General features: G+C 45.2%; 1 protein-coding gene across 15 annotated transcripts in view; it reads right to left on the bottom strand.

Moving 5' to 3' along the window:
• Window positions 1–16071, bottom strand: part of MAPT (microtubule associated protein tau) — an 89554-nt gene that overhangs the window by 46161 nt on the left and 27322 nt on the right. For 13 of the 15 annotated variants that reach the window (XM_081837023.1, XM_081837022.1, XM_081837008.1 and 10 more), the window contains one exon: window positions 5802–5891. In XM_081837023.1, coding sequence (XP_081693149.1) covers window positions 5802–5874 — 73 coding nt within the window. In that variant the 5' untranslated portion in view covers window positions 5875–5891. The other 2 variants (XM_081837013.1, XM_081837015.1) reach the window with 1 other exon arrangement.

Genomic DNA, 16071 nt, shown 5'->3' with positions numbered 1-16071 from the left:
TGGATGCTTGTTTTCAATCTGCAGTAGATGTGGATGTTGCCATGAGGGAGATTCATGGACTGAAACAGGGCAAAGCCACTGTGCGACAATATCACTCCCACTTTTTTGCGTTGGTTAATGCGCTGGGATGGGAAAAGAACTCAGCTGCCGCCCGGGACCTGTTCTGGGAGGGGCTGAATGGGGCTGTGAAAGATGAAATTGCGAGGGGGGAGAGACCCCAGAGCACTCAGGAAGTCGTCCAGAGAGCGCTGGCGATAGGGGTGCGTCTGGAAGAACGTCCTTGGAGCAAGGATGAAGGACGTTGGGGACGCACGCCAGCTAGATCACCTCCTTTCTTTCCCAGAGAGACAGCGCACGCCCAATCCACGCCTCCACTGGGAGGGGGAGAAGAGCCGATGGAGATAGGTGGTGCCAGGGCTCAGACAGCAACCAGAGCCCAAACACCAGGAGCAGTCAAGACGAAGGCTCCTAGAGGGAACAGGAAGTGTTACATCTGCGACAGTGCTCAGCACATGGCGAAAGAGTGTCCCCAGAGGCTCCACAAGCACACTGCAGCCTCAGCAACAGTAAAGGAAGCAGAACAACAGCAGGGAAACGACGGAGTCTGGCTGGAGACAGAGGCACTGGGGCCCAGCCAGACGAGTCAGTGAAGCAGTCCCCAGGGATCTTACAGCCCACAGACCCCCTCCCGCCCAAACCAGTGGTGCAACTCACCGCATCGCTCCAGCTACCCAATGGACTCACCATGGAAGTCCCTATTACCATTGACTGTGGCAGTAATGCAGACTTTGTAGGAGTGGACTTTATCAAGCAACATCACATAGCACTCCTACCTGCCACGATGCCCCTGAACGTCGTCACGGTTGATGGCAGAGAGCTACTGGGAGGACAGGTGGTACAGCAAACACCGCCAATGGTGATGCAAATTGGAAATCACCGCGAAGTCATCAGCTTCAATGTCACCCACCTGTCGGACATGCCCATAGTATTGGGCATGAGTTGGCTGGACAGGCACAGCCCGGCACTAGCATGGTACCAGCGTCAATTGACCTCCTCCTCCTCCTACTGCGCAGAACACTGCATCCTGACTAGCCAGGAAGATGAGGGGCGAGAGGATGAACCGCAGCTACACTTGGGCATGCTGCAAGCGGTGCCCGACAAGTACAAGGCATTTTTGGAGGTCTTCTGCGAGAAGGAAGCGGACAAGCTGCCTCCCCACAGGCCCTACGACTGCAAGATTGACCTCCTGCCGGGGGCGACGCTGCTGACTGGAAAACTGTATTCCATGTCTGAAGACGAACTGCAAGAGCTCAGGGAGTTCATAGATCACAACTTGAAGCGGGGATTCATCCAAGAATCCAAAGCAGTGGAGGGCAGTCCCGTGTTTTTCGTGAAGAAAAAAGACACGCCCCAAAAGAGGCTTGTAGTTGATTACCGGGTCATAAATTCGAGGACGAAGCCCATGGCATTCCCCATGCCCAAGATCGACGACCTGCTTGCGACGGTGCGGAAGGGACGCATCTTCACCAAGTTGGATCTGCGAGGGGCGTACAACCTTATACGCATGCGGGAGGGCGACGAGTGGAAGACGGCCATGTTTACGCCTTTAGGCACCTATGAATACAGAGTTATGCCGTTTGGCTTGCAAAATGGCTCCCATTGTTTCCAAGCCTTCATGCACCACGTGTTAGCGGGACTCCTCTACAAGAAGTGCGTATGCTTCCTGGACGACATCCTGATTTTCTCGGAATCGCAGGAGGCTCACGACAGAGACGTCAAGGAGGTCCTGCAGAGACTATGGGAGCACAGACTTTACGCCAAATTGGAGAAGTGCCAGTTCAACATGACGGAGGTGGATTTCCTGGGCTACAAGCTGTCCGACAAGGGACTCGCCATGGACAGCGCCAAGGTCCATTCGGTGTTGGACTGGAAGAGCCCGCGCAATCGGAAGGAGGTCCAGAAGTTCATCGGCTTCGCCAACTTCTATCGCAAGTTTATCAAGGGATTCGCTATGCAGACGGTGGCCATCACGGACACCCTCAGCTCCAAGAAGAAGAAGTTCACCTGGACAGACCAGGCGGAGCGGTCCTTTCAGAAACTCAAACGTCTCTTCGCGTCCGAAGAGCAACTGCTACACGTCAACCCCAGCAAACCAATGAGGGTTGAGACGGACGCCTCGGACAGAGCCGTGGGGGCGGTCCTGTTGCAGCAAGATCCGCAAGGGGACTGGAGGCCGTGTGCTTTCTACTCCAGGAAACTCAGCAAGTCAGAGCAGAACTACACCATCTGGGACAGGGAGTTGCTGGCCATTCATGCAGCCTTCAAGGCGTGGCGGCACTTCCTCATCGGAGCCAAACACACAGTGCAGGGCCGCACGGACCATAAGAACCTGGAGTACTGGCGCACAGCGCGGTTCCTGAACCAGAGACACATCCGCTGGGCGGAGTTCTTTGCGGATTTCAACTTCAGGATAGAATACATCCCGGGAGACAACAACGTCATGGCGGATGCGCTATCCAGGAAGCCGCAGTACCTCGAGGAAGCGGCACCGGCGGCGGCCAAACACATTTTCGCACCGAAAGCGTGGGCATGCGCTTCAGCCACCGTGGACCTGGACGCGGTACGTCACGCGCTGCAGACGGATTCCTTCGCACAATCCAAGATGGAGGAGGTGCGAAGAGGCACAGCGAAGGACGACGAGTTCCAGATACGCGACGGACTGCTCATCCGCAAGGGGGCCCTCTACATGCCAGGAGACGACCTCCGCGCGAAAGTACTGCAACAGTTACACGACGCGCCCAGCGCCGGGCACTTCGGCAAGGACAAGACGGCGGAATTAGTAGCCAGAGACTTTTGGTGGCCCAAGATGAGGGGAGAAGTCGCGGATTACGTCACCAGGTGCGACACATGCCAAAGGGCCAAGCCAGTACACAGACCGCCGGCGGGACTGCTGGAACCGCTACAGACACCGCTCGAACCGTGGGAGAGGGTGGCCCTGGACTTTGTCACAGATCTGCCCAGCTCGCGGGGCAAAACAGCAGTACTCGTGGTAGTAGACATGTTCACCAAGATGGCGCACTTCATTCCTTGCGGGAAGGTGGCCACGGCGGAACAGACCGCCAAGCTGTTCATAGACCAAGTGTTCAAGGTGCACGGCCTACCGCGGTATATCCTGTCCGACCGGGGGCGCCAGTTCATCTCGAGCTTCTGGCGGAAGCTGCTGGGCATCCTGAACGTCAAGATCAACCTAGCGTCGGCAAGACACCCGCAGACCAACGGACAAGCGGAGAGGGTCAGCGCCATCATGCAGCAGTACCTGAGATGCTACGCGAATCAATAGCCCTCGACCTAGGTGGACTACCTACCGCTAGCCGAGTTTGCCTACAACAACACAAAGCACGTGTCCACGGGGGTGACACCGTTCTTCGCTAACAATGGGCGACATCCCAGAACCTTCCCGGGATTAGAGAGAGTAGAGGAGGGGGAGCCACAGGGAGCAGAGGCCTTGGCAGTGGAGTTACAGGAGGTCCACGAACAACTCCGACGGCAGTTGGAGCTAGCAAAACACGCCTACAAAATGCAAGCGGACAGACACAGGAGAGTTGGGGAAGACATCCAGGTGGGGGACTGGGTCTGGTTAGCAGCCCAGGCAGTGCCGGCCAGATCGTTAGCTAAGAAGAAGCTCGGACACAAGCAGCTAGGGCCTTATCAAGTCGAGGCACAAATCAATCCAGTAGCCTTCCGGCTGACACTCCCAGAGGGTTCCAGAATGCATCCGGTCTTTCATAGATCAGTGCTCACACCCTACAAGGCACCCCACAGGTTCCAGGCGCCAGGGACCGCACCAGACCCACTCAGCGAGGCGCCCACGAAGGGGGGGTCACCGAGGGCGGCGCCACTCAACGAGGCCACAGAGATTTTAGACCCGAGATGGGGGGAAGAGGGGGTTGAATATCTACTAGCCAGGGAAGGTACCCCAGCAAGCGACAACAGGTGGGTTCCTTACTATGCGGTGGAGGAGAACTACCTCAAAGACGAGTTTCATGCACTCTTCCCACACAGACCCATGCCGGCAGATTACTTCGATGAATATCTTTTCACACCCACACTCTCAGCCAGCACGTTCCAGGAGTTCTCATCAGCTGAGGAAACGGCGCCAGAGACTACCTCTCCAGAGGGATCGGTCTTGGGTTTTGGCACCTATATTGGTGGGAAGATCAACCGGAGGTGGGGTGGAGCAGGGAACTGCCGGGAGGGTCCTTGCACACAACGTCACCCGAGGCAACAGGGGGAGAGGGGGACATGGATGTGTTGGGGGAGGATCCTGGGTTCGAGCACACCTGCAGAGAAATGGAAGCAGAGGAGATCGACGTCGACGAGCCCGTCACGGACTGGCAGAATCCAGCCGGCTGGCTGCACACCAGGGGGGATGAACTGTATCCTGCACTCACCCCCACAACACTGGAGCACCCGGAACCCACACCAGAAGAGGGGGAGGGGGGAAGGGGGGGCTTCGAGGGGGGATGGATGTCAGGGGCTCAGGAGCAGAAGCACAGGGAAGGGAGGAAAGGGAGAGCGAAGGGGAAGAATCGGAGGGCAGCGTAGGAGAAGATGACAATGGCCCGAGAGATTCCATGAGCCTCTCCAGCGAATCGGAAGATTCACAGAAGGGGGCCCCGGTGGCCAGGGCAAGGGGGGTCCCAAGGGGGACACTCCAGAAGCAAGGGGCCAGCGGGGACTCCCAGAGCAGCAGTTGGAGATCAGGACCAGCTTCCCCACCAGAGCATAGTGGGGGGGAAGAGTCCCAGATATCGGGTCCAGCGTATCCCCCACCAGGGAGAGAAGATGAGTCAGGGCTGACCACGCCTCCATCGGAGAGTCAGGCAACGGAGGGGAGGTCAGGTCCAGCCAGCATCCCGGAAGAGGGAAGCAGTGATAGAAGCAGTGTAACGGTCAGGAGGAAGGTCACTGGGTTGGCGCGAGAGCCAAGTTCAAATGTACAGGCGAGCGGGACAGTAGAGAACGAGGACTGGGAACCAGGTCCTAAAGCCCGCCGGAGGCAGGGGGAGGAGTCAGGCGACTCAGCGTCAGAAGAGTCCAGAAAGGGGAATGCCTCAGCGGGCAGGAGGACCCAGCGGAGGAGAGAGCAGAGGAAGAGGTGGAGCAGGGCTAGAATCTTAAACTGGTGTCAGGGGGGAGGAGATTCAGACGGAACTTCGACGGTCTAGGGTTTAAGACGTAGAGCTGCGCGCTGCGGCTTTGAAATGGAAACTGAACTTTAATAAAGACTTTTGTACATAACGACGACCTGGCGTTGGTCCTCTGTGAGCTGGGACCTTGGGGCAGCTCTGACACATACCTTTAGGTGCTGGACAGAAACATTCCTCTTCTCTCAGACCTTTGACTAATTAAACATTATATGGTGTTTTAAACACTGTGGGTGGTTATTGTTGTTTTTTGTTACTATTTTATGTATTCTTGTGCTTTCATATTGTAAACCTGTAATCCTTGGATGAAGGGTGGTATGGATATTTACCAAATAAATAAATAAAACCATCTTAAACAGCAATTATTTAAGTTCCTTGTTAGTAAACTGATATTTAAGCAGTAAAGCTGGCAGCAAGTGGCAATAACATGCACAATAGTAGTTTTGACTAGGATTCATGACTAACCTTTCCTTAACCCATTTATACTTCCAGGCTCCATCCCCACATACAGCCTTTCTCCAAACTGTGAACCAACATCCTGGATTCCATCCTGTGGAAGAAGCTCCTTCCTGTCTCCCACCCGGTTGGGCTCACCTGTCTGGTTCCATCTAGCTTGGCTCACCAAATGGTCATCTGTCATATTGAAATCCTGGTGCTGGTCAGCCATCTTGTCACAAAGGTTATCTAGAAAATGAATAGTAGTACTGGTTATTGACCATAGCAATAAAGTTTTGGTGTGACTTGAAAAGAGTAGATTATTGCAGAATGTCAGTAAAGTTTAAAAAGCAAGCCTTCTTCTGTAGCTCCTGCCTCCTTTGCAATACATGTTCATCATCCATCTTACTCCAAAATTGTGACTACCTAAATCCATACCAAACAACCAGATCTCTGCAAATATCATTATCACCCTTCGTTGCTACTGACACCCTTAAGGAAACTTCTGGTCTGTGGACCAAATTTGGCCCACCAACTCTCCCCATTTAGCCCATGAAGTAGTTTTCCCCAAACCATACTCACCTGCCTCCCACCTGACATAATAGGCTGTACACACACACACACACAGAGAGAGAGAGAGAGAGAGTATCAAAGGTCAGGTTCTTTAGTTTAGTAGATGGTGGGATCAGGCTTCCTTTAGTGCTTTAGAGCAGAAACTCCTCCAGCCATAAGGTCTTAGCATTTCCCTACCACTACCCCCAGTAATTTTTTTTACATAGTATTCATCCTCCCATGGTGAAGAATGCAGCTGGCTCATTCAGAAATGAGAGCTAATTCCATCAACAGCTGTGATGCTGCAGAAGCCTTTGGGTCAGTCTTATTCATAACACATGAGAGGTAAGAAGCAGTACCACATTCTCCCAATCCCAAGAAGACTCAATGAGGCCCAAGATCTACCAGTTATCCATCTACAGCATAGATTCTATAAACTATGCTAGAGATGATGGGGGATTCCCGATTTCAAGTAAATCCAAAGTGAGACATTATTTAGCTTATGACTATGATAGCAAGCAATTTTGCAATCTGAAACCTCAGGTAGTGGGAAGAAGAAAAACACCATATTTTTAAAGTAGCTAATAACTGTGACTTAAGTGATCAGCAACAACATATCATTTTGCAGAAACAGAAAATTCTAACTCTAAGCTTCCCTGGTAGCTTTGGGAATGAAGCGTGCATGTTTTCACAAAAAATAAAAATACCACCAATTTTACATGACATGGTATTATTTTGCATGAAATGGCATTGTGTTTCACACAAGTTCTAGCTTACCCCCAACATGTTTTCTATGCATTAGTTTTTCAGATGTGTAAGCAGAGTATCAATCCATTGTTTGCAAACATAAGTGAAAGTCCAGCAACAGATACAGAATTACACCTTCTAATTAACAGCATCCTCAAGCCCTAGTTTTTTGCTACTTTGTATGCTGTCTCCTGCAGTGTTGTTTATTATGCAATTAAAAATATGTCCTAAATCAGATACAAAAATGTTTGGAAGTCAGAGGGTATACTTTCTAGACTCCCTCCAACAAATATTACAAAAGTTTGTATCAGTTTGATATAGAAGAATAAAACTAAATGTGCACTTAATTTCACAAGACATTCAAGTTAGATGGGGGTGAGGGGTAGGAATTGCCTGCTTAAAATAAACCACTGTAATGATATATATCATATGATCATGTTGGCACTCTTCTTGCCGTTCTTAAATGGAATGTCATTGGACACTAATGATAGGAGAAGCAAACAAATTAAAAACAACCATGTATTTCACAGCTATGCAAGAGGGGAAGTGGTTAAATTTGAAGGCTGAAATTTGAAAAAGGTTTTAAGTTTTCATTTTAAAATTTGAGAATAAAATAAATTCTCTTTAAATTAATTGTTCCATTTAACCCTGGTCTAATGCCTTGACTGCAACACCATGCTTTCTCACTGTACTCAGTATGTTAGTTAGCTGGGTAAGAAAGAAAGTACACAGGAGACATGAAAGTTACAGAGAATATATGATAGGCAATTGGTCAACATATAAATTATCTGTTAACAGAATCAGATTATAAATTAAAGATGAAGGAATATAACGATATAAAATCTATGTTAACAGATTGGTTACAATATTTCTAACCAATTGACATATTTAGAAGTGATAAAGAGACGGGCTTTGGGAAGGAATTCTCAAAGTTCAAAAAGGAATTACTGGATAATAATTAGAAATTGTTATCAAAAATGTACAAGCTCCTGTTGGAATGGGAAATGAAAGACAAAGAGGTAAAGGCAGTAATAATACACTGGGCACAAGATATAGGATATAACATACCACTTGAATCATGGGGAAAGCTGTGGAAAGAAATTTACGGCATGTAGTTAACTAAAAGAAAACTATATGAAAATGATGTATAGATGGTATTTAACTCTGGTAAAGCTTACTAAGATGTACAAAAATTCATCTAATATCTGTTGGAAATTTAAAGAATAAGAAGGTACATGGTGGACATGTAAAAAGGTAAAAAGCTTCTGGGAAATGATATACAATGAAATGGGGGGGGGGATTGTAAACTTTTGTTAGAAAACCAGAGGTTTTTTGTTAGAAAACCAGAGGAATTTTAGGAGAGGAAGTAGCAAAGAAGCAAAAGCGACTGTTCATGAATGCGACCACAGCTGCCAGAATGCTGCTTGCCCAGAAGTGGAACGATGAGTGTCTACCAACGAAAGAAGAATGGAGGATAAAGATGATGTACTATGCCGAAATGGCAAAATTAACCATGAAGATCAGGCACCAAGATGAAGGAAAATTTAGTTAAGACTGGAAAAACTTCATAGTTTATTTCAAAGAACATTGCAAGAATGTTGAGACATTAGCAGGATTGTTGTATCATTTATGAACTAAAGCGAGAAGCATGATGAGAAATTTAAAGTAAAATTTAAGTGGATAAATAATTAGATGCAATGAAAATAAAAAGGGGAAATTTGGAAATTGGGGTGGGGGGAGAGTCGATCAAAGTGACTAAGGATGTTATATATGTAAAACAAATTGTCATTATTAAGTAAAATTGAAAATACAGAGTTACAAAGGATAAAGTGCTGTTTCAGTAGAGGAAGCCATGAAGAGTAAAGATGTTCACTTAGTGGCAGGAAACATAACCACATTATGATAATCAAATCTGAATGTAACAAGCAGACGAATGACTGTGGGCAGATCCATTTTATCAATGTACACAAGCCAAAGCTGCTGGAAAGTGCTCCAGGCCACTACTACCATTTGAAAATTCGAGTAATGAGCCAGGAACACACCCAAACTGAGTACTTGATTCTTCAAGAGAAGTAAAAGAAATGCTGCCTAATACAGACCAGACAGAGATTTATGAAATTCCAGAACAGCAGTTTGAATATATGAAGAACCCTGCTAGATCAGACTGAAGGGCCGTGTAATTCTACATCGTTTTTCACACTGGCCAACCAGATGGCCTGTGGCAAGGGTGGCCAACTCCCAAGAGGCTGCGATCTACCTGCTTTTTGGGGGTTCAGGTCAAAGTTGTTGAGCATTTTAGGGAGCAGGAGAGCACCATTGGGGGGGTTGCAGGGCTAAAATTTTGAGCTTTTTTAAGGGAGCCAAGGGACCTGCTATTTCATGGTGTGAGAGAGACCCTATTCACCCTATAGGCTTTTCTAGTGCAAATAGCAGGCACTGGGGCCACAGCAACAATCTCCTTTCCACACACATAGACTGCCTCTAGCCAGTCCTAGCTATATTCCTGGATGCTGGTGTTAGGGAAATCACCACAGAAGATGCTAGAAATGCAAGGGTATGAGTGTGGAGAAAATCAGGTGGCTGTCACAGTAAGCTTGGACTTGCTGGGTTATCTTTGCAAAGGGCAAAGGAAGGTGGTAGGTTTGGCGAGAAGTATGGAGAAGGGTAAATGGCTTTGAGGAGGATTGGGGGTAAGGTAGAGTTGGCAAGCAAAGGCACAGCACCTAGTACTTAACACATTTCTACACATTTAGCATCACATATAGTTTAGCATAAAAAAAAACTAAGATCATGGCCACTGGTCCCATCTCCTCCTGGCAAACAGAAGGGGAAGAAATGGAGGCAGTGAGAGATTTTACTTTCTTGGGTTCCATGATCACTGCAGATGGTGACAGCAGTCACGAAATTAAAAGACGCCTGCTTCTTTGGAGAAAAGTGATGACAAACCTAGACAGCATCTTAAAAAGCAGAGACCTCACCTTGCCAACAAAGGCCCGTATAGTTAAAGCTATGGTTTTCTGAGTAGTGATGTATGGAAGTGAGAGCTGAACCATAAAGAAGGCTGATCACTGAAGAATTGATGCTTTTGAATTATGGTGCTGGAGGAGGCTCTTGAGAGTCCCATGGACTGCAAGAAGATCAAACCTATCCATTCTTAAGGAAATCAGCCCTGAGTGCTCACTGGAAGGACAGATCCTGAAGCTGAGGCTCCAATACTTTGGCCACCTCATGAGCAGACTCCCTGGAAAAGACCCTGATGCTGGGAAAGATGGAGGGCACAAGGAGAAGGGGACGACAGAGGGCAAGATGGTTGGACAGTGTTCTCGAAGCAACCAACATGAGTTTGACCAAGCTGCAGAAGGCAGCGGAAGACAGGAGTGCCTGCAGTGCTCTGGTCCATGCGGTCACGAAGAGTCGGACACAACTAAACGACTAAACAATAACAACAAATAGTTTGGACCTCAGATAGTGAAAGTTATACTCACAGAGTGCAATTTCCATTCTAGGACCTGTGAGTGCAGTTATGCCCGTATGGGCCTTTCCTGGTACCACTGGATCCTCTCCCCTCACTGAAATTAGGCTTCAAATAGAGCAGACTGGAGTGTGTGGTTATTTTATACACGAACAAGGGAAGCACACTGATAGTTGTACTTTAAGGCCAAATCTGAATTACAAGATAGCAAAACAAATTCCTTCCAGTAGCACCTTAAAGACCAACTAAGTCAGTTCTTGGTATGAGCTTTCGTGTGCATGCACACTTCTTCAGATACCAGTATCTGAAGAAGTGTGCATGCACACGAAAGCTCATACCAAGAACTGACTTAGTTGGTCTTTAAGGTGCTACTGGAAGGAATTTGTTTTGTTTTGACTATGGCAGACCAACACGGCTACCTATCTGTTACAAGATAGCAGTTATATTTTGTGTGGGAATGCATACAGCTCTGAAATATGCTCCTATACATCAACTACTGCCTCCCACCACTGTGCGCTCTGCACATACAAATGAATAATTTAATTGTCTAGCTGATCATCTGTCAATCTTCCAAAGCACCCTTTATTACAATTAATCACTCAAGACAGTTGTATTACTGGAAATTTATAGAACAAAACACAAAAACACTTAGCGAGGGGGGGAAGCCTACATAATGCAAGCAACCAGTCATGACGACCAGTCAGCAAGAATTAGATGCTCACAAAACATTTTTGTTACAATGAAGTGAGGACATGCTCCCCCTCTGAGATATGAATGCTAGAAGAATTCAGTTTTCATAAATTATTATATGAAATATAATACTACTGTGCGGATCAGAATTCAGCAATCTATTGGATTTTACACTTCTCCAAACATTGCAATGCACCTCAGCAATTTAAAAATTATCTTAGAATATATATTTAAATATATACTTTGAGAACACACATAAACATAAATATGCATTTTGAGAGGATTAATGCAGAAGTAGCATGAAATTATGGGTAAAAACATGCAAAAACCCCCACAAAACCTGACAGATCAGAAACTGTCAGATTTGTCCATCTCAACTTTCAAGTGCAATGCCTCCAGAAAACAGTTGTTTTCAGACTGGGCCTATTTCACATGTTCACCATGTACTGTATATTTAAAGCACATGACTTCCTCCGAAGAATCTTGGGAACTATAGGTTAAACACATTGGGAATTGTAGCTCTGTGAGGTGAATACAGTGTACGAAGCCTTTGAGAACAATCTGCAGCCTTAGTTAATCATAACCAACTTTAGCCGGATCTGAGCACCTTCTCATAGTTAACCGTTATTCCTAGCTCATGTGGCATTATAATAAACATAATATGGTAGGCTATAATTTTCATGGGACAATTCTGTGCATATGACAGGCCAAAAGTGGATGCAAAATGCTGGTACTCAATAGCACTGAGGAATAATCAGCACTGAACTAATTTAGTGCTCCCAATTCATTTTTAAAAAACCAAACTACACATGCACTTGCATGCTGTAATTTTATTACAGGCAGTTGGAAGAATTAGAGATGCTCATTACACTTTGTGTGAATTGGCATTCTAGCATGAAATGACTTCTTGAGATTCTGAGTTTTCTTTCTTGAACATTAAAAAAATCTAATTCTTAGTTTGATATATAGCTTGTGAGGCTTCTGCAAACATCATGTGAACTGCCTTACCCCTAACCTACATCTATTTTCCAGAATTGCATTTTTTTAATGGCAGAATAAGGCAATAATTGTTCATTTAAGCTATCAACTTGACACACTGATTTAAAGTGCATTGCTTCTGGTTCCCTGGGTCTTCTTTGATTAGGAGCGTTGTCCATTTTATTACAAACAACTTAAAAAATCAACATATGGATAGAAAGGGGGTGAAGATATCAGCCAGACTTGTTCTCCCACCCCCAAAGGTGTGGAGCTTTTAATGTATTACCTGCATTTTGTTACATTGTAAGCCACTTTGAGAACTCAGTTAAAAAAAGCAGGATAGAAACCCACTAAATAAATACTAGAATGCCAGTCTAGACTTTAGTTGGAGCAGAGTCACAGCCATGCTTCCCATAATGCTTATGGCAGCGTATGACTTGAGCCATTCCAGATGATATTGCAATGTTCTGCTCCAAAAGCCTATTGCTTTTCCCCTTCATTTGCACATTAGTTCCGGCAGGAGAAAGAAACTGCTCTTTGGAAAAGGGATAATTTTGCCTAAAGAAACAAAAAACAATCTAAGAAACAGATTGTTCTTGCTTTGTTTGTTAGACAGAATTATTCAGAGTATCCCTTTATTACTAAAAGTAACCACACTATATTGTCTTTACACATTTAACTTTCTACAGTTGAAGTGATCTGTGAAGACTACAATGGGGCATAGATAACTGATGAAGTGGCCTGGCATGGGAATGAACATTCTAAAAGCTGTTCTTTGTTTCCCATTAAAGATGGGTCAATACATGTCTCTTGGGATTAATCAGCACTAATTTAGTCCGGTATTAGTTCTAGTTCTGCTCTATCCTACAACTCCTTACTAGTAATGGAAGAGTAGGGACCAGAGAGGCCTCTGTTCAAATCTCTGCCCAGCCATAAGTTTATTGGGCCAATCTCCTGGACTGACTTCAACACACAATTGTAAGAATAAAATGAGGACGGAAATACCATGCATGCTGCCCTGAGCTCTTTAGAGGAAAGAAAAAATAAAAAGCTTCTTTTTTAAAGAATCCCTTTTTCTAGCCTATCCCTGTGACATTCCATTTCCTATTCCTGCTGTGGAACTGGATATGTACTTTACAGTGGTACCTCAGGTTACATACGCTTCAGGTTACATATGCTTCAGGTTATAGACTCCGCTAACCCAGAAATATTACCTCAGGTTAAGAACTTTGCTTCAGGATGAGAACAGAAATCGTGCTCCGGCGGCACGGTGGCAGCAGGAGGCCCTATTAGCTAAAGTGGTGCTTCAGGTTAAGAACAGTTTCAGGTTAAGAACAGACCTCCAGAACAAATTAAGTACTTAACCCAAGGTACCACTGTACTACTAAGTGAAAGGGCTGGAGACTGCAGGATAAGGAATCACCAAATAAGACATAATTTTATCTCAAAGGCTTTGGGGCAGGGTTAGGCAACCTAAGGCCCACGGGGGTTGTTTAACCAGCCCACAAGCCACCCCTGAACCGAGCCGACTGCTCGGCGAGTCCCCGCCCACTGCGCTAAACTGGCACAGCACGGAGTGGGGACTTACTTCCATGGCGCTGATCATCATGTCTGCACAGACACCGGAAATCGCGGGTGCGTGCATTCACACGCACGTGCAATCCGGCACACAAAAGTATCTCTGCTGGAGTGAACTGGCCCATGCGAGGTAAACCTTGCCGACGACCCCTGCTTTGGAGAGCCAACAAATTTGCCACAAAAGTAAAATTATTGCTAACAGAATGTCTGCCCCTAAAATAAAAACTTGTTCTATGCAGTGGTAGCTCAGTTACAGTCTCAGCCCCAGTTGTGATGAACTTTAGAACATCACCAAAGATTGTGGCAAAAATGTCACATAATGTCAATCTCCACCCACTTCTACTAGGATAGTTACTAGCAAACCACCCACCCACCCACCCACAAAGAGTGGAAACTGTATCATTAAAAATGGACAGAAAGGTATATTTACATAAAATTTGCAGATGCTAATCTATAGGTACAGAAACAAATTGAGACATAATTAATGCAACTGAACAAAAATAAAACACACTAGACCCACAGCTTACATGGGGGTTACATTCTATAGATAGGGCATAAAGCCAAAATCAAGTAGAGTCAAAACACAATTGGGTGCAATGGTGTGTGGGGGTGCATGATTGCTAAAGTTTTTTTCCCTTGATGTCTGCCCCCTTTTATTCCCTCCCCCTTCTCTTTCCTCCCCGCCTCCCCCCCCCAGGACATTACAGCTCTGAGTGTGAAACTACAGTTCCCAGAATTCTTTAGGGGAAGGTTATATGCACTGAATGTGCTTCAAATTTATGGTGTGGATCTGCTCATTGCTACCCTAATCTCTACCTACCCTGCATGAAAGGTAGTCCCTTAAATAGGCCACTGATTTGTATTTGGTTGCTGCTGTTCACCAGGTCAGGCACATCACATCACTGGTCCCATGAAGTGTGATATTCACTCAGCAGAGGGGGCTACTAGACTTTTGGTGTATAATTCAACTTCTCAAAAATGTTATGAAATAAGCTTTATAATTAGAATGGAAAAACCATTTATAGATACACATGCTGTAAGCATGAACGCACAACCTACTTTAGAGCCAGCCCAAAATAATGTTTCTCTGAAATCTCATGTTACTGAAGATTCATTCATGGTTGCACATAGGATCATATGACTCACTCAATGTCAATAAAATGGTAGCTGGAATCAACTGGATCTTCTATGAGAATGGGGCAGAGGAAAAGGGAATTCACTTACTTGCATCAAATCACTACACTCATGAAATCAGTTTTTGTCAGGCATCTTAGAGTAGAAAAGCAAGTTTAATTATAAAAAGGACTTCTAAGTTTGTACTTTAAAACAAGGTCAAGATCTCTCTAGAAATTGGCAGCATTTTTAAAGCAGATTATGCAAGGATCAGCAAAATAAAAAATATTTATTTATTAAATTTCTATCCTGTCCTTCAGGGCAGAATTAGCCTCAAGGATTTTTAATTTCCTTCTTTTATCATTTTGGCCTATTATATTTAGCTGTGCAACTATAAAGTTTAGAAAATTGCCGTTTTCCCTCTACATGACAGCTGCACCATGATTTCATGTCCTACATTCAGACTGAGTGGCTGCACATTACTTAACTCTGCCATAGGCATAGATCATTGTCAAAGGAACTATTTTTATAATATAGTTTAATATAAAAATAGAGCTTCATGGCAGAGTTGGTACAAACAGCTCAGATAAGTGCTTTACTAAGATTATCTGGCAATTTATTTTGTTATAATTAATTTTTAAACTGACACAATTTATGTGAGGTGTACTGAGAGTAGAACCACTGAAAATAAAGGACATTACTAACTTAGGTTCATTGGTTTCTATGGGTCTATTCTGAGTAGGATTTGGTTGAATACAACCCTGTTTCCTTTGATTCCAAATGTGTGTGAAGAAAACTAAACTTCAGCCATTTTGTGTTTAGTTATAAAATGGTTGCCTTCTGTTTAGGTATTGGGTCATTTGGAATTTAGCTGTTCCAGGTGGGGTGTGTGTCAAAAAGATCATGGAAGGTAAACTACAAAGAGAAACCTTATACAAATTAGAAATTTAGCAATACTCTATTGCACTACTGATTGAATGGAATATTGCTTATAAGTGAAACTGACAAGACAGGAAGTCCATTCAAAAAGATTAAAACTGGAAAAAGCCAGGATGCTGAGAGTTGCATAAGACCCAGATTACAGGGATAAAAGAAGCTGATCTAAACAAGAAGTCTGGAAACTGCCCTGCCACAGAAGTAGGATGAGCTGAAGTAAACTTTGCTTAAGTAGGAAAACATTGTAGACAAGATTTAAATGGATGTGTTTTACCATGTTACTTTCATATCCTAGTTGCTTAACTGCTAACGCAGCTTTAAAACCTTGTTTTTCCCCTAGAAGCACCATTATAATAACTACTG

The sequence above is a fragment of the Podarcis erhardii genome, assembly GCF_964252035.2.
Source record: "Podarcis erhardii genome assembly, chromosome: 13".
Taxonomy (NCBI): Eukaryota; Metazoa; Chordata; class Lepidosauria; order Squamata; family Lacertidae; genus Podarcis; species Podarcis erhardii.
Note: the sequence above shows the minus strand (reverse complement) of the source record. Positions and strands in the feature narration are given on the sequence as shown.